Genomic DNA, 19,452 nt, shown 5'->3' with positions numbered 1-19,452 from the left:
AGAAGCTCATTCCTGAGGTTTGAGCCTAGGTCTGCCCATCCTAAAATCAGAGGGTTCCTTCCAAACTATAAGAACACAGAAACTCATAGCCTCCTGTGGCTATGAGGATCAAAGAAGTGTCTAAAGAGGCCTACTAGGACATAGGTGCCGGGGTGGGAGCTGTATAATGAATTCTGAAGCAGAAAGGGAAACTCCCTACCATGGGGTAGAGTAAGATACAGGCAGGTTTGGTGCTGCCAAGACGATGCCTTCTGAATCTGGTGGGGTGGTCATGAAGAGTTGGTAGCCAGACCAGGGCATCCTGACTTTGGCAAAGCATTTATGTACAGAGACTAAGAAGGTAGAGATAAGTGAGAAAACTCTGTGGATAGAAAGAATCCCTGGAGACACAGTACCTGTGGGTGTTGTGCTGGTAGCCTCCATGATGGATGGTGATACATTCAATTTCTTTTGCTGAATTTTGCCATAGGTCAGCAAAGGTTATGGGCTTTTCTCTAAATTTCGTTTTAAGCTTTTCTGCTCTTATTCTGCACCTTGCTTCCTCGTCTTTATTTTTTATTAAAGAAAAAAAAGAGGCCAAACATTTTATAAATGAGACTGTGGGCCTATTTTAAATGTGGGTCCAAGAGCTAAAGCTTGACTGTATTACTGAAATGTCAGAAATAATCCTGTCTGTAGAGCAGATTCTGAAGTGGAGCATGTGCATAGCCCTTAACAGCCCTCAGAGGTGCGGAGAGCGGTGCTGTGCTTAAACCTACGAGTGGTTTGCGAAGGAAGAATAAAAAACTGGGCAGTCATGTGAATGAAGAAATATATGCTAGAGGTTTTAGTTTCTCAAAAAAAAACTGTATTTTTCTATTTCTGCAAATACGAATTGTGGCCTTGCTAATTAGTATTACAAAGATAATTTAAATTTCAGAGGGTTTGCAAACCGCCTTTAAAAAAAAAAAAAAAGAGCGAATCTTTTCTTCTCTTGACTGCAATCTTCCTTTATTTTTTTCTCTACCTTTATTAAATTGGATATTTCTTATTTACATTTCGATTATTATTCCCTTTCCCGGTTTCCGAGCCAACATCCCCCTAGCCCTTCCCCCTCCCCTTCTATATAAGTTTTCCCCTCCCCATCCTCCCTCCATTACCACCATCCCCACAACAATCACGTTCACTGGGGGTTCAGTCTTGGCAGGACCAAGGGCTTTCCCTCCCACTGGTGCTCCTACTAGGCTATTCATTGCTACCTATGAGGTTGGAGCCCAGGGTCAGTCTTTGGGTAGTGGCTTAGTCCCTGGAAGCTCTGGTCGGTTGGCGTTGTTGTTCATATGGCAATCTTCCTTTAATAAGCCAGTCTGGCCATAGCAGATGCATCTCAGGCCCGGCTGGTGGTTTGCTGTTTAGGAACACTGAAACGGAAGATGGAAAGCCTTGCTCCTCTTCCTCAAAATCAGTTCTCTGTCAGCTAATGAGGGAATGGGTGAAGAGGCTTTCCTCTCCTATTGCCATGCAACCTAGCTCAAAGCAGGGTTGACCCTGTCTCTCTATAAACAGATGAACTCTACCCTGCAGGGCTGCGTGGAAGGTTCATTCCGAAGGTGGCACCACAGGCTCGTGAGTTCAGCCAGTGTTCAGTCCTCTTTTTCTCCAAACTGTGAGAAGGACACAGACAATCTGGAGGCAAATTTGAGATCCCAAGACTGAGGTGAAATTCCTAAAAATCTATCACTTCTAAATATTGCTTCCTAGAAAAAGCATGGACAATGGGTCCACCATATGCCCTCTGGGAACCAGACCATTTGCTGGATCTCAGAGGAGAGCTTGGCCTATGGGCGCAAAGAAGACAAGGAAGAGAGAGGCTGAGTTTCTTTAGTCTCTGAAAATCCTCTGCGAAGAAAGGAAGGCATAGAACCCCTTTCTGTGGCTGCTCCTCTCCAAGAGGAACCTGTACTTTTTACTGGATGGAGAGAGCTGACTAGAAACAAAAAACACAGACGGCCCAACACACTTTGAGAAAGGAATTTATTTAAAGGGGCTCTGGGACCCTGGAGGGGATGGCTGCTGGTCTCTGACATAAGAAACATAAATTCAGGAAGTTAGAAAGCAGCTCTAAAGCACAGGGACACACAGTGAGCGTCCCAGCCAAGACCTGGGACCAGAACCCAGAGCTGAGGATAAAAAGTGGACTTCACAGAAGCTGTGTACCGGAGGAAGGAGACGTTCTCTGTAAAAGCCCAACAGTAAGGATCTCAGGCTTCCTAGGGCCATGCGGTTCCTGTTGGAGCTGCTCAGTCCAGAGCCAGCCGACCAATGTGCAGGAAATGTTCCAGTCAAATTTTATGAATGCTGAGATTTAAATTTCGCACCACGGAATATTCTTTTGGTAATGGGCAGTAAGCTCTAAGTTACTGGTTTCTGCTACACTTGACTTAAGGAATAGCCTTCCCCCACTCATTCCCCCACCTTCCACACCACCCTCTGCCACCCCCTCCGACCCCTAGCATCTCTATTACCTCTTACCCCGGCTTCATCTTTAACTACATGGGTCAAAATCCCGGTCCTGAGCTTGAAGATAGGCTCAAGGTGCCTTGCACCATGGTCACTGATGTCACAGAAAATCTGCTGCTTTTGTTGAATTCGGAGGACACTGTCGTTTAATGATGACTGAACTGAGGAGTATAAAGTCATTCTGGAGTGTCCTTAAGTATCAGTTTCTCCATTTGTAACTGAAGATGCTAATTACTGTCATTTCTTTCTCCCCTGTGGATTTCTCTAAAGTTAATTAATGGTCACGCATATTAATGCTGTAAATGCCCTGAGAAGCTTGAACGAATCCTTTTGTAAATCTGACTTAATGAAAAGAATAAATGGGCAGAAAGTAAAAAGCCACTTACAAATATTTACAACCCTTCAGACAATGACACACGTGCCTGTGAATGTTTCCTCTCCTTTTAACTTCCTGTCTTCGTCTCAGCAGACCTATCTTAAATGGCAGTCTCACGGTGTAATCCTGGCTGGCCTGGAACTTGCTATGTACGCCAAGCTGGTCCTGCCTGCCTTTGTCTGTGAGTGCTGGGATTAAAGATCTCCAGCATCACACCCCAGGAGAACTTAATATGGCCGCTGTACTTGCTACCTCCAGCAGTGCTTGTCAATGTTCATGGAATTCCTCACTCCTTCTCTGACTGAGCCGTAACAAGCTCAATCAAGCTCAATCAATCTCTTTTTTTTTTTTTTTTTGGTTCTTTTTTTCAGAGCTGGGGACCGAACCCAGGGCCTTGTGCTTCCTAGGCAAGCGCTCTACCACTGAGCTAAATCCCCAACCCCCTCAATCAATCTCTTTAAGGTTCTCCACTGGAGCCATGTAAATGACCAAGTGCCAGATCCCAGCCAGAAGTTCTTCAACTTCCTGCCTCCAACACAACTCTTCATTTCCGCCTTATTCTGCGTCTATGGCCACAGATGAAAGGTAGACCTTCCCCTGTCCCCGACCAACTCCCTATGCTCAGAGCAGTCCTCCTCTCCTGCTCTTCTCTTTCGTGAGAATTGCTCCAGGGTTCCCCCGGATTTTCCACATCTTCATCCTATGTCTTGAAACATTTATAAACACCGCCCTCGGGATCTCTCTCCTTCTGCTTACCTTAGCAGACAGGAAAGGCTTCCAAAAAAAGACTATCCCCTGTCTGTTTACCTTCTCCTCTCCAATTCACCTGCTGCAATCTGGCTTCTGTTTCTGTAACTGCTAGGCATAACCTGGAGATGTGACCCATATCTCCTTAATCATTAAACCTACTAGATGCCTCCCTACCTGGAACTGACTGTAAAAGTGAAAGGGTGCCGTCTACATTTTGGGTTTAAATAGATGACTGCGGGTTTTTCTTTGGTTGGTTGGTTGGTTGGTTGGTTGGTTGGTTGGTTGGTTGGGTTTGTTTTTATGGATAAATTCATTCTCAGTCGAAACTCCAATAGTTCAGTTAGCTTTCCAAAAATGGCATAAGAAAAAACTGAAAATATCCTAGATGCTTTAAGAGTAAGACCTTGTAAAGCCACGGTAATTAGAGCAGTATGGAGAGGGATGGCTGCCAGATGCTTTTTGACTCACACACCTTTTGCCGCTGTTCCCAGCTCCATGGTTTCAACCTCATCTCTAAACTACCCTATCTGCTGCCTCAAAGCCCTCTGATCTCCTTCTCAGGGCTCTCCGTCTCCCATTTCCCTACCTCTTTCTTTTCTTCTAACTGCTCCACAGTCTGTTCCAGATGTCTTCTTTAATCCAAATAAAGTTCTTGAATTCTCAGTTAGTCAGGGTTTCAAGTATCATAGTTTACTCGTTGCATTGTATCTTTTTGTGAAAATGGAAGGTTTAGACAGTTTGGGCACACGGGATTTCTCTGCCCCCTCAACCATTATTTAAAGCATGTATTGCTGAGACCCCAGTGAGCCCTGACAGATCATGCTCCCCTCATTGTATTCTGTGGCTTAATAGTGTCCCCATTATTGTGTCTCTCTCTTTTAAACAGCCCTGTCTCCCGGATGCTAAAATGACAGCAAGCTGGCTTTCCTCTCCTCTCTTTGGTGGCTGCTCCTCAAATGTTCAAATAGCTCTTCCAGTCTACCTCACGCCATAGAGTGAAGATGCCAGTCCGCCATGTTCTCTTGCTTTCTTCTCTCTACACCTGTCAGTAATACCTTCCCCTCTTCTTGCAGCTAAGTTCCCCATGCCTTTGTGCACATGACTTCTGGTTTATGGCTTTGTCTCAAGACCCCCTACATGACTTCCTGCTCACATTGCTAATTACTTCCCTAGCTGACAGCTCCACTTTGATTTCTTACAAGTAGGTGAGGTCAGATCTGAAACTCAAATGTAAGTGGGAAGATTGTATTTTTCTTTGCAAAGGTTTTCAAATCTAGAACAACCATGCATGTCGAAATGAGACTCCTAATTGTCTTTTTCTCTGTGAGCCTTCAATCAACTCTCCCCCAGTGTTCCCCATTTTAGTGGGCAGTACTCTGTCCAGTACTGCAAGCCAAAAAGGCAGGAGAATCATAGTTGACTTTTCCTTTTTCCCTACCTCCCAAGTCAGATTCATCAACAACTTCTGAGAACTCTTCCTACAAATGTGTCTCAGATATACCTACGGTCCTCCATTCACAGTGCCACTACCCTTTGCTTAGAATATTCAAGGAACTTAACACTTCCCCATTTTACACCAGTCACTATCTACCATGAGGCAACTAGAGAAAACTCGTTCAATAAATAACACTAAAGGACTATCAGTAAGTAGGATCTCAGTAAACGGAATCATCAGTTCTCCTGCTCCAAACACTTCAGTGGCTCTGACCAGCCACCTCCCTACACTCATGCTCTCCCCATGCTCACCTTCTTGTCTCTCCCCCTCTGCTTCTACCCTCTGCCCTGCAGCTCACAGAACACTCCAGACTCCATGTTTTATCACCTTCACTTGTGTGAGGTTCTCCTCATGGAACCCTCACCTCACCTCAATTCCATTTATTTTCCCTCTTTCCCTCTATCTTTCCACTGCTGTCCATCCTGGGACCTTAATGCTGCCTCGGGAAATAGTGAGTGCATGACCTATCCAAGTGTATAATGGTTGCAGCCCATTTATTCCAACTGACTTTATAGCAACGTGCACATGGCTGCACCAGATTTTCTGGATCCACACTGAAGTCTTTTAAATTCTTAATATGTACTTGTTTTTAAGTATTATCCAAGAGGGCCATTTCACTACTTGCTTTTGGTCTGATCACAGAAGGTCATTTCCCCACCCAGGGTAGACTTAAGCATTTGTATTTTGAAACTACAACACATCCTTAGCACATCCCTATTAACATTTCCTAAGCACTTCCTTTTATCCATTAATTATGAGTTTAAAGACATTGCCTACTTTTAATCTCCCTAGAAGTTACAGAAAGTTAAATTTACTGTTATCTCTATAATACAAAGAAGATATTGGGTTTTATTTTTTAAAAGTGTTTGATAAATTAGTTATTGTGTGACAAGCTCAAAAAATGATTCAGCAGGGAAGAGCACATACTGCTCTTGCAGAGACCCTGAGTTCAGATCCCAGAATCCACAGTGGCAGACCATGATTCCAGCTTTAGAAGATCTGATGCCCTCTTCTGCCTTCTTCAGGCAACATTACTCACATGCACATACTCTCACACAGATACATATAATTACAAGTAGAAACCTTTAAAAAGCAGTTATCATTTGAAAGAGAAAAACACACATATACACACAATCTGTATGAATATATTATATAATATTCCTTTCTCTATTTGGTTGTGAACATATCATGGATAAGACATCTTTAAAAACTTATCTAAATATTCAGAAAGACATAACTAATTTTAATTTCTGGATATACAAATGATTATAATTCTACAGTCTTTTATGTGCAAAATGTCTGATAAGCCTTAAAAATGAAGAAGCCCCTAGGAATTTGTAAATAATCCAAGTGATTTATCTCTCACAATATATTTCAACTAACAAGCAGTTTGGTGTATTAGTGCATTAAATTTTAAAAAGATATTTTTAGCTTGTTTAATAAGCAATTGGCTTTATAAATAAACATTAGTAAGTACAAATGCCTCAAGAGAACCTGATAATGGAGCTTTGGTAATCGCTAAGAATTTTATATATCTCTGAAGGCATATACAAATATGTTATAATCACTTTACTTCTTTACTTGAGCTTCATAATTTATGATTAGGATTGTGCCACCAAATTGAGTATGAGGCTATTTAAATGATATTTCTTAAGAAGCACACAGAGACAAAGATTCTGTTGGATAAGCTACTTTTGCTCTACTCTTTTCATAATGTTTACCTTACCACCAAACACACACACACACACACACACACACACACACACACACACACACACATAAATGCACGACCTATTTTACCCCCTTTCTTTTAGGGCAAACCATAAAGTATGCAGGAACACAAATGAGTTGATCCAAGGAACACGGCTCTTACTGAGGAAAAATGGTTTATTTAGCTCATTAGTATGTATGTAGCAGGAACTGGATGTAAAATTATACAGGACACATAGGCTTTGCTGGGACAGACTGGGATGAGCAAAAAATAATTCATGTATTTAGAATTCATGTAGAATGGGACCAGGAGCGGTTGTGTTTAGAGTTGTATAATGGGACCAGGAGCGGTTGTGTTTGCTTTTAAATTTAAATCGAATTGCTTTGTAGATAAGGGTTGATAGCATATGCATTTACAGAGTAATAAAGTGGTGGAGTATGTTGAGTCAAATAAATGAGCACAGATTCCAGCTTCTTCAAGCTTTGCCCAGCTTCTTTTTTTAATTTATTTTTTATTGGATATTTTTTACTTACATTTCAAATGTTATCCCCTTTCCCAGTTTCCCATCCATAAACCCCCATCCCATCCCCCCACCCCTTCTTCTATGAGGTTGTTCCCCTCCCCATCCACCCACCTCTTCCTGCCTTCCCACCCTGACAGTCCCCTACACTGGGGTGTCCAGCCTTGGCAGGACCAAGGGCTTCTTCTCCCATTGATGCCTGACAAGGCCATCCTCTGCTACATATGCAGCAAGAGCCATGGGTCTATTTGAGTGGTGGTTTAGTCCCTCAGAGCTCTGGTTAGTTGGTATTGTTCTTATGGTGTGGCAAGCCTCTTCAGCTCCTTCAATCCTTTTGCTAACTCCTCCAATGAGGACCCTGTTCTCAGTTCAATGGTTGGCTGCAAACATCTGCCTCTGTATTTGTCATGTTCTGGCAGAGCCTCTCAAGAGACAGCTATATCAGTCTCCTGTCAGTATGTACTTCTTGGCATCAGCAATATTGTCTGGGTTTGGTTGCTGTGTATGAATGGGCTGGACCCCCAGGGCAGGCTCTGGATGGCCAATCCTTTAGCCTCTGCTCCAAACTTTGTCTCTGTATTTCTTACTATTAATATTTTTGTTCCCCATTCTAAGAAGGACTGAAGCTTCAGCACTTCGGTCGTCCTTCTTGAGCTTCATGTGGTCTGTGGATTGTATTTTGGGTAATCCAAGATTATCAGTGAGTGTATACCATGTGTGTTTGTTTGTGATTGGGCTACCCTACTCAGGATGATGTTTTCTACTTCCATCCATTTGCCTATGAATTTCATGAAGTTGTCGTTTTTAATAGCTGAGTAGTATTCCATTTAACCAGTTTCTAATTGCTCACACTTAGATTTATGTAAACATGAAGGGAAGACAGTATCTCACTTAAAGAAGCTGTAAGAATTCCATGGCTCCAAGACACTTATTATCAAATTACATCACTGCAATTCTATCGCATCCTGCCTTGACCTGCATTCCATTTGCCCCCCAGCCCCATACAAACTCCATAACATAAAGACCTCACTTGTCCTGCTTATTACTGTATTTCAAACATGGGTAATCTGAAGCTCTCAATGGATGTTCAGATGATAAAGGATGAATGGAATGATGGAAAATAAAGGTAACCAATGAAGAATTATGAGAGCAAAGTAAGAGAAAAGGGTAAGGCTAAAGCTAATCACTGGGCTATACTAAAGCATGCTGTCTAGGAACTAACAGGCCAGCACTGACTGTCAGTTGGGGGTGTGATGATTTAATGCTTCAGTAGAACATTTCACAGTTAGTCTTTTTGACAGGATTAGAAGCTACATACTAAGTATATTGGTGTCTGTGTGTGTGTGTGTGTGTGTGTAAACATATATATATATATGATTTTTAAGGCAGATTTCTAATAATTTACTGAAAATATTAAGTTTTTAAGCTACATCAAATTTCAGCCAAATATTCTCCAGTTTATGCAATTATCAACAGGGATAGAAATCCTAGCCTAATGCCATAATCAACAACTCAGAGAATTCTGTTTGTAAAAATTGCAATTCTTTTCATTTGAATTTTGTAACTACTCATGAAAATAAAAATATATTTTTGTATTTAATTTTTATAAGTTTCTCTTAATATCCTTATATTCTTAATACTTTCTGTTTTCTCTCTCTCTCTCTCTCTCTCTCTCTCTCTCTCTCTCTCTCTCTCTCTCTCTTTCTTTTCTTAGACCTAAAAGGTGTTTTGGTTTGATTTGCTTGGGGGGATAAACTTAGATTAAGGTTACTAATCTTTTATTGCTATATATGTTTCAAATAATTTTCTAACTTCCTTTTTAATTGTTTAAATGTTGTGCATACAGGACAAAGCTGGTCAGTAATAAACATAGCTTTCAGAAAAGACAAGCTATGAATGCTCTCACATGACCATCTGGATTTAGGCTCCACCCAAAGCTCACGACATATGTCTTGTTGAGAAAACACATCAGGCACACACTGTGAGAGGGGAGAGAAGCCAGGGTTTCTTAGTGGTCACAGTCATCCAATAATATGAAAGTGTTCTATGCCACCAAATCGCTTTGGGTGGTTAAAATGTCCGAGTTTCAGACATTTTGCAGTAATAAAAAGTTATATCTCAACTTTTCCATATTTTATAAAGTTAGGTGAGAGTATGTGAGGTGATGTTATATCAAAACACTTCAATTTCCAAACTAAAAAGTGGCACCAACCCAAATCCCATGGGGAAGAGAGGTGAACACCCAGAAGTGCAGACATCCTGACACTGCAGGACAGACTGCCACTTCTGCACACCTCTGCCCACAAGGAGGTCAAGGGGATACACATTGGAAGGGAAGAAGTCAAAATATCGGTATTTGCAGATGATGTGGTTCTCCAGAGAGCTACTTAACCTGATAAAGCACTTCAGCAAAGTGTCAGGGTATAAAATTAACTCAAACAAATCAGTAGCTTTCCCCTACTCAAAGGATAAACAGGCTGAGAAAGAAATTAAGGAAATGATACCCTTCACAATAGTCTCAAATAATATAAAATATCTTGGTGTGACTTTAACCAAGCAAGTGAAAGATCTGTATGACAAGAACTTCAAGTCTCTGAAGAAAGAAATTGAGGAAGATCTCAGAAGATGAAAAGACCTCTCATGTTCATGGATCGGCAGGATTAATATAGTAAAAATGGCCATTTTGTCAAAAACAATCTACAGATTCAATGCAATCCCCACCAAAATTTCTACTAAATTCTTTATAGGGATAGAAAGAGCAATTTGCAAATTCATTTGGAATAACAAAAAACCCAGGAGAGTGAAAACTGTACTCAACAATAAAAAAACTTCTGGGAAAATCACCATCCCTGACCTCAAACAGTATTACAGAGCAATAGTCATAAAAACTGTGTGGTATTTGTACAGAGACAGGCAGATAGATCAGTGGGACAGAATTCAAGACCCAGAAATGAACCCACACACCTATGGTCACTTGATCTTTGACAAAGGAGCTAAAACCATCCAATGGGAGAAAGATAGCATTTTCAACAAATGGTGCTGGTTCAACTGGAGGTCACCATGTAGAAGAATGTAAATCAATCCATTGTTATCACCTTGTACAAAGCTTAAGTCCAAGTGGATCAAGGCCCTCCACATCAAACCAGATACACTCAATCTAATAGAAAAAAAGTGGGGAAGAGTCTCAAACTCATGAGCACTGGGGAAATTTTCCTGAACAAAACACCAATGGCTTACGTTCTAAGATCAAGAATCGACAAGTGGGACCTCATAAAACTGTGAAGCTTCTGTAAGGCAAAGGACACTGTCATTAGGGCAAAACAGCAACCAACAGATTGGGAAAAGATCTTTTCTAATCCTACATATGATAGAGGGCTAAAATCCAAAATATACGAAGAATTTAAGAAGTTAGACTCCAGAGAGCCAAATAACCCTTTTAAAAAATGAGGTACAGCGCTACACAAAACATTCTCAGCTGAGGGATACCGAATGGCCAAGAAGCACCTAAAGAAATGTTCAACATTCTTAGTCTTCAGGGAAATGCAAATCAGAACAACTTGAGATTCCACCTTAAACCAGTCAGAATGGCTAAGATCAAAACTCAGGTGACAGCAGATGCTGGTGAGTATGTGGAGAAAGAACATTCCTCCATTGTTGGTGGGATTGCAAACTGGTACAACCACTCTATAAATCAGTCTGAAGGTTCCTTAGAAAATCGGTCATTCCACTACCTGAGGACCCAGCTATACCTCTCCTGGGCATATATTCAAAAGATGCTCCAACCTACAACAAACACACATGTTCATAGCAGCCATATTTATAATAGCCAGAAGCTGGAAAGAACCCAGATGCCCTTCAATGGAGGAATGGATACAGAAAATGTGGTATATATACACAATGGAGTAGTACCCCGCAATCAAAAACAATGACTTCATGAAATTCATAGGTAAATGGATGGAACTAGAAAATATTATCCTGAGTGAGGTAACCCAATCACAGTAAAAGCACACTTGGTTTTCACTCATTAATAAGTGGATATTAGCCCAAAAAGTTCGAATTACCCAAGGTGCAATCCACAGACCACAGGAAGCTCAACAAGAAAGATGATCAAAATGTGGATGCTCCCAGTCCTTCTTAAAAGGGGGAACAAAAATATCCATAGGAGGGGATATAAAGGTGAAGTTTAGAGCAGAGACTGAAGGATCAGCCATTCTGGGCCTGCCCCACATGTGGCCCACATATGTACAGCCACCAAAACTAGAAAAGATCGATGAAGCTAAAAAGTGCATGCTTTCATGAAAGAGACTGGATATAGATCTCTCCTGAGATACACATCCAGAGCATTCCAATACAGAGGTCAATGCTAGCAGCAAACCACTGAACTGAGAACAGGACCCCCTTTGGGGGAATTAGAGGAAGGAGTGAAAGAGCTGAAGGGGTTTGCAACCCCATAAGAGCAACAATGCCAACCAACCAGAGCTTCCAGGGACTAAACCACTACCCAAAGACTATACATGAACTGACCCAAGGCTCTAGCTGCATATGTAGCAGAAAATAGCCTTGTTTCAGCACCAGTGGAAGAGGAAGTTAGTCTAACCTGCCAAGGTTAGACTCCCAGTGCAGGAGAATGTCGGACAGGGACAGTAACAGGGTTGGATGGGGTGGGCGAAATACCCGTATCAGGGAGGGGTAGGAGATGGGGACTTATGTACAGGAAACTGGGAAAGGGAGTAACATTTGAAATGTAAATAAAGAAATATATCTAATAAAAAATTTTAAAAATCAAAAAAAGTAAACAAAAAATTAAATAAAATTTAAAGGAGTTTCCTTGAAAAAATAAAGTGACATCATTGTTAATTCTGCCAATTAATTTCTAATTAAAAAATAACTTTTATAGGAATGGTGAAAACATCAACCACAGCACACTTATTTTTTTAAATGTACTATTCTCTTGTTTATTGTACTAAACTCAGATCATGCTGAGGTCAGCACAGAGCAAGTCTAGTGGAAGCCACCCTTCTTTCCAGTGTATCTGCTTCCTCAGGAATCTCCACTAATAAATCCTACACACACACTTGACATTCCTAAGCTGTAACCAAGCATACTCTGTGTGGAATATCTAATAGCAAAACATGTTACTTGTCATAATATTTGGTAAAAATATAATTCAATAATATTTAAAAATGAGATCCTTAAAAAACTGTTACAATGTTGCTACTGCTTTAGAAGAATTCACTTGTTTCAAAACATCCATGCTTTACTGACATTGAATCTTTAAGACCAGATGTCTGTACTGTCCCAAGTGCTTCTGAAGAGTAGGATATCATTAACTCTTTAGGATCCTATCCTGCAAACCTCACCCTTGAATAGCTTAGAATCTCAATTACTTCATTTAAAAGAATAAGATGTTAAAATGGTTGTTGATCCCTGCTTGTTAGTTAGTTGATATAGAATTGCAGAGAGCAGTTTTTTCACTGTTTGAAGGGCAGACTAGTACCCGTCTAGTCCACTCTCTGCACCAGCTAAGGTCTCTTACTTTGAATACTTCTTGCTTCAGTTGAAAGCAGAACTATTACTACCACAGTGGTTTGGCTTGCACTGGGATTGATACAGCTAATATTTTCCTGCATTTTGACTTGTCCATATAATGATTTCTGTTACTCCACAAAAGTAGTACACTTTAAAGAAGCACATGTTCTAAGATGTTCTATGTCTGGTGGCTCTAAGGAAAATACTGCACACACACACACACATACACACACACACACATACACACACATACACACACACACACTATACACTAACAGCAATTAAGACATGTTGTACCATGAATACTGGAATAAATGATGGAAGTCTAAGATTTTAAAGCTGACCAGAGAAGTATCAGGAAACAAACCACAGTGGTACCTTTGTAGCCAGTCATCCACATCCCTGCCTCAGGACAGCTCCTATAGATAAAGCGGTGTGTTTCTCTTACGGCATCTACTTCTTGGTAGACCTTCTCCCAAACCCTTACTGTTATAGTTTGGATAAGAAGTGTTCCCTTCTGGGGCACTTTAGGCCACCCGGCCTTCAGTTTGAAAGACTACTGGAAGGCTGTGAACCCTTTAGGACAGGAGAATAACGGACTAGAGTCACTGGGAAAGGGCTATGAAGATTATGCCTGACCTTTGTTCTTCTAAATCTCCCTGTTTCCTGGTCTGCACCATGTGAACACACACCACCATCATAGTCTCTGTTCCATTATGGTAGCATATGAAACTGCTCTCCCCTAAACAGTCTGTTGGGTATTATATCACGATGAGGAAAAGTTTAACACAAACCAAGCATCGAAGAGCAATGTATTAGAGCATAACATGGCACTGTAGTCTGTTTGCCTAATGGGTGTTCACACACTCACAGTTAGCACCATCAAGGAAAATGAGCAGAAAGGACTATGAAGAATATCATTATATTCTGTGGAAGACAGTAGATGTTCTTTCCATTTTATGAGCCCTGTATGTAATGATCCACAGAACACATTTCATTCTAGACTTAGTGACAGCACTCTTGAGTTTCTCATCATTGATTTGTATTTAGAGACCTGCTATATCATTTTTAACCTGTTAGTAATGCCACTAGAAAATTCCCAGAAGTCTCTGCCTTTTCAACAATGAGTTGAGGCTCTAACCCTGCCCTCAAAGAATCCACTTCCTATTTTACCCTCACCATTGTCTTCCACTAATATCTCTATTCTAATTTTAACTTGGATATGCTCTATTCATCTCCTGAAAGCGGTTAAGCCATTGTCTGAAACACAGGAAAGTACAAATATAGAAATGTCCTACACAGGTGTACTAACCTGGGCAACTAACAAAGTCTCAGCGTCTGAATGTGCTAATGTATGACACTTCGAACAATGTGTTTTTCTTTCCAAATAAAAACTAGGAAAGTAGCAAACATTTTCATTCATATATTATGAACTTTGACATTGTTTCTCTAATAATAAGACTATAAACAGCATGCATTGAGTTCTGAATATCCTCAATGACTTGAGAATTGACAACCAGAAGAGAGCTTCATAGTTACCATTTTAAAGGAAAATGATTTAAATTATACCTTTTTTTTAAAAAAAAATGATGTAAGTAAGCGAATGACCCTTAGTTTAGTGTAATTTTATATTTAATAACTGTTTTCAGACAAAGGCCATGGAGAAGTAAGTGGATAGTAATGGTTCTGGAGATGATTAATATGTGACTCAACATGCAGCTTTGGTTCATGCTGCAAAGGCAGGAATGCATTTCCCAACTCCCTATTCTCTTCAACTATTTAAATGTCATATGTGGACCCAGGTGGGAAATATGCACTAACCTCTTGCAAAGATCTTAAAATGTAATAATGAGAGATCAGTGACTAGTTATGGTTAAGTCTACATGAATTGCTGGATTGTCCCATCACTGGTTCTGGAGGTAGCCTATATATAAATGCCTATAAAATCCTGGAATGTTGTAACAGAATGAAGCCCTAACCTCATTAGTAGTCACTCCCCATTCTTCTCTTCTCATAGCTCCTGGCAACCACTAGTCTATTTCTGGGCCCAATGAATTGATTTATTCTGAGCATTTCTGATAAATGGAACCATACAATCATACAATGTATTCTCTTTTACGGTCGTTTTCTCACTTAGCATCTTCAAGTTTCATTCATATCATTCCATAGATTAATATATAATCTTTTTCATTAACAAATGGTATTCTATCTACTACATGGGAATATCACATCTTAACTATCTATTTATATTAATTGATGAATATCTGGGTGGCTTTCACTATTTAGCTATTGTAGTGAGATTTATTTGCATTTCTTATTCATGAACATTTATTTGCATTTCTATGTAGACATGTATTAGTAGGACTAAAATACTTGAGTCATATTGTACAAAGTTTTACATTTTGTAGGAATTAATAAGATGCTTCCCAATTTGTGTCTGTGATAAAAATAAATGGTAAATTTTTGATTTCTCCATATTCTCATCACTGGGTTAATAGAATTTTAAAAATATTTTACCTACATTACAGGGTATTATGGACTTGGTTTGCATTTTTCTTTTGTCATTGCTGGGTTTTTTATTGGATATATTTTTATTTATATTTCAAATGTTATTCCCTTTCCTGGTTTCCTGTCCATAAGCCCCCTATCCCTTCCCTCTCCCCTTCTTCTATAAGGGTGTTTCCCTCCCCTTCTGCCCCCCTTCCCACCACCGACAATCCCTTACACTGGGGATCCAACCTTGGCAGGACCAAGGGCTTCTCCTTCCATTGGTGCCCAACAAGGCCAACTTCTGCTACATATGCAGTTGGAGCCATGGGTCAGTCCATGTATGGTCTTTGGGTAGTCATTTAGTCCCTGAGAGCTCTGGTTGGTTGGCGTTGTTGTTCTTATGGGGTTGTAAGCCCCTTCAGCTCTTTCAATCCCTTTTCTAATTCCTCCAACAGGGGTCCCATTCTCAGTTCAATGGTTTGCTGGTTTGCATTTTTCTAATAACTAATATTGTTGAGCATCTGTTGTTTGTCCATTGGCTTATCATTCATCTTATTTTGAAGAAATCTCTATTCAGATCCTCTCTCCATTTTAAAATTAAATGCATCTTTTTGTTCATTTATGAGAATTCCTCATATATTTTGAACACTATTCTGTTATATACATATACATATTCTCTGCTTCTATATGGGCTACCTTTTTTACTTTTTAAATTTTGTCTTTTATGATTAAAGTCTCAATTTTCATGAAATATAATCCATCGATTTAACCTTCTATCATTTATGGGTTTTATGCCATCTCTTTAAAAAATTGCCTAACTGAAGATCTGCACCTGTGTTTTTGTCTGAGAAAAGACTCTTAGTTATAGCTTTTCCATCATCGTCTATGTAAGACTTTGGATCAGTGTTTGGGGTATGACGTATTGTATTAGCTCCACTTCAAACAAGGGAAAACCAATCATAAAAAGGTTAAGATGGAATTTAATTCTAAGTGATATAACTGACAGTTATCCTGCTGCATCTATATTACAATGGAATTTTTCTCTTTTGTCAAAATAGATGAAATTGGTAAAATGAGTATATTTTGTTCTTTTAATTATTATGACTAGAAGACATAGTGAGAAATATTAAAGGGCTGGTGTGGCCCCATCAGGCTTCTTTACTATGTGTTTGCCAAGACACAGAGAAAGTTTAAAGAGTAATTCTGAAGCCTATGTGCTATACATATGGAATACCTATACTTGAAATGTATTATTATTTTTATAGTTAATACAGTTTGGTAAGAGAAATCACTAGAGAAAATGTCACCAAACATTTCCATTCTTCAATGTGCAAGATCTGTGTTCCTTGGTCTTGTAATTTAGGCCCCCTTCTCATTGTGCCTTATTCTATGAAAACTGATCATCTTCAAAACTATAACATTCAAGAAATTTAATGAAATTATATGTAAAAATATATATTTTCAGGGCAGCCCTGTAAACAAAATGTTCTGGTCAGTTGCTGCCCATTTTCTGTGAAAGTGTTAGGAAATCTGAAAGGATACTGTGTAAACTAATGGTCCCATAGATTAAGACATTAGTCAGGCCAGAACTTCTACAGCAAGCTTCTCAGTACCCAATGATGCATTCGACCCAACATTTCTCACTGACTCATTTAATTCAGTGATCATCAGTGATTAAAGTCAATTAAAATTTATAAGGAGCTATGGTATCCACTGTGTAATGAATTTATTACATCAGAGAGATTTTAGAGCATTTGTTAAATAGACCTTTCAATTATGGCTCGACTACTGACTTGCTTTTGTAACATGTTATCCAGCAATATATCAGCCTACTATTTTATTATACATGAAATCAACATAATTTTTGCAAGTGAAAAATAAGTACTAGTTAAATAGGAGAAAATTGCATGATTGCATTTTACGGATGACTCAGAGCTTGACTTTCAACTGTGTTGCCTACTACTAAAAGTAACTAATAGCATCTATAACATTAGCATAATGAATACCACTTCATAGTCTTAACTATGCCTTTAAAAATATTAACTAGTGGCTCTGTGGTAAACACCATCGAGAATCTTCCTTTCTTTTTAAATTTCTATTGGGGACATGTATTTTCAATAATGTCTATAATGTATAGCAATCTGCAAAACTTTGCCAAGATGAAGAGGCTGTTTGAATCCAGGAAGGATGGAAATGTACTGTCTTTTCTAGTGTCACAAAGAACTTACTGTAAAACAACAGAAACAAACATTCTAACACAAGACTCAGTGTAAGTGATTTTTTGACCAATGGAGAAAGCGCCCCCTCAGCCCCCTCAGAAAACTTTACCCTGAGCATTTTAGCATTTCCATCACCCCTGAACAGCAATGCAAGATCACATATAAGGCCATGAATAGTTATTCTCCAGATTATAATGTGCAGGGAAAAAATATAGGTGAATTCTTTGCATCTTTAAATATTACTAAGAAAAATAAATCAAAATGGAAACACAACAGGGCTTTCTAGATATGAAAAATAAAATGCACTGGGTGGAGGTGGCAGAAATTCCTCTAGAGACCAAAGCGGTGACACTGAGGAGGGTCAAGGCAGGGAACCATTAGAGCCCCAGGCTACATAGAAAGAGGCTTCTAAAAAGGAAGTAGTATCTCAAAATATTATAAACATTCTTTTCTAAGGAAGGCAATGAATATAATTTTTCACACTCTCGCCCAATCACATTGTAGGAAAAAAATGTCTGCTTACTAGAACAGTAATGGGGAATTGAAAATTCAGTTTCCTTAGAGAAAGAAGCAACTGCTCATAGTAAAAACAGAGGCCATGACCAGGATACCTGGGTTTACCTTTGCTTTGCGGAAGTGGTAGACCACCAGCATGCTGACAAAGTCCAGCAGCATACACAGGGCTTGGAAGGAGATGATGGCGAGACGCAGGTACTTATCCTCCTGGACAAAACATGGGCGGTCATCAGCACAGAAGGGGCAGCCTTCTCGGCAGGGCAGGCAGACGTGGGCTTCTTCTGACACATCCTTTGTGCTTCCTGAAAAATGGTGATCTGGACCTCTTCCTGTAAGTTCCAAATAAAACCACAATGTCATTTGTATCTCCAAGGTAAGTGAGAGAGAAGACAGATAGACCTTTGCCATTCCTTTTTCTATTGACTATAAACATTTCATCAAATCCCCTGCTAGTTACATCGCTTTTGGACTCAAAGCTCTGTTGATTCCTTTGATTTTAAAATTGTTATTCAGAGAAATTGATAAAAACAAACAAACATTGGAAACTAAATGCCTCAGGGGCAGGGACCAGTCTACTAAGTCTTTGATAACATTCTCTTCCACTTGTGGCTGAGGGTTCTCCCTAAAGCATGGGTCATACTCCAGACATACTTGTTAAAGAATTAACAAGAAGAAGGGTGGGATCATAGATGTGTTTGATGTATCAAGTAAATGTACTCATCGTTTTTGGAACTTCTTAACTCAGATGACAGAGAATCTGAAAGATACTGTCATCATTCCTCAACTCAACAGAGATTTCATCTACCAAGTTCATCCGGTCTAAATCACATAAGATGGCACTTAAACAACAGTTGTTCAGAGTGCAATTGCCTAACAATGCTGCATGCTTTAGAATCAATCTGTACAACCTCACATGCAATCCCCACTGGCATGCAGTGAGATACCTCTGTGTTGTTAGATTACTGCTCCTATTGATCTTCTGATTAATTATACAATTGTCTGCCTCAGCCCAGTACCAAAGAGTATCAATTGTTGACTGGAGCAATACATACTGAAAACAAACTAAGTGTAAGAGTGTTAGAGAAGAAACAATAGAAAACTCTAGACGTGAATATAGAATTTGAAGAAAGAGGAAAGCCCTTGACAAGGGAAGCATTTAGAATATCGCATCAGAAATCTGGAAAACATATGAATTTTTGTTGAAATATAATGTCTTAGTTAGTGTTTTATTGCTGTTAACAGACACCACAACCAAGTTAACTCTTACAAAAACAACATTTAATTGAGGCTGGCTTACAGGTTCAGAGATTCAGTCCATTACCGTCAGTGTGGGAGCATGGCAACATC

The 19,452-nt window shown here is 39.6% G+C and overlaps 2 protein-coding genes across 4 annotated transcripts in view; one reads left to right on the top strand and one right to left on the bottom strand.

Annotated features, from left to right (window-relative positions):
• The window catches only part of Rps8l1 (ribosomal protein S8 like 1), a 995,681-nt gene that overhangs the window by 680,333 nt on the left and 295,896 nt on the right, over positions 1-19,452 (top strand). The gene's annotated exons all lie outside the window — the stretch shown is intronic.
• The window catches only part of Gpr158 (G protein-coupled receptor 158), a 466,781-nt gene that overhangs the window by 169,729 nt on the left and 277,600 nt on the right, over positions 1-19,452 (bottom strand). For all 3 annotated transcript variants that reach the window (XM_039095563.2, XM_039095564.2, NM_001170326.1), the window contains one exon: positions 18,211-18,434. In XM_039095563.2, coding sequence (XP_038951491.1) covers positions 18,211-18,434 — 224 coding nt within the window. The remainder of the gene's footprint in view (positions 1-18,210; positions 18,435-19,452) is intronic.

Source organism: Rattus norvegicus, chromosome 17 (genome assembly GCF_036323735.1).
Source record: "Rattus norvegicus strain BN/NHsdMcwi chromosome 17, GRCr8, whole genome shotgun sequence".
In the NCBI taxonomy this organism is placed as follows: Eukaryota; Metazoa; Chordata; class Mammalia; order Rodentia; family Muridae; genus Rattus; species Rattus norvegicus.
Note: the sequence above shows the minus strand (reverse complement) of the source record. Positions and strands in the feature narration are given on the sequence as shown.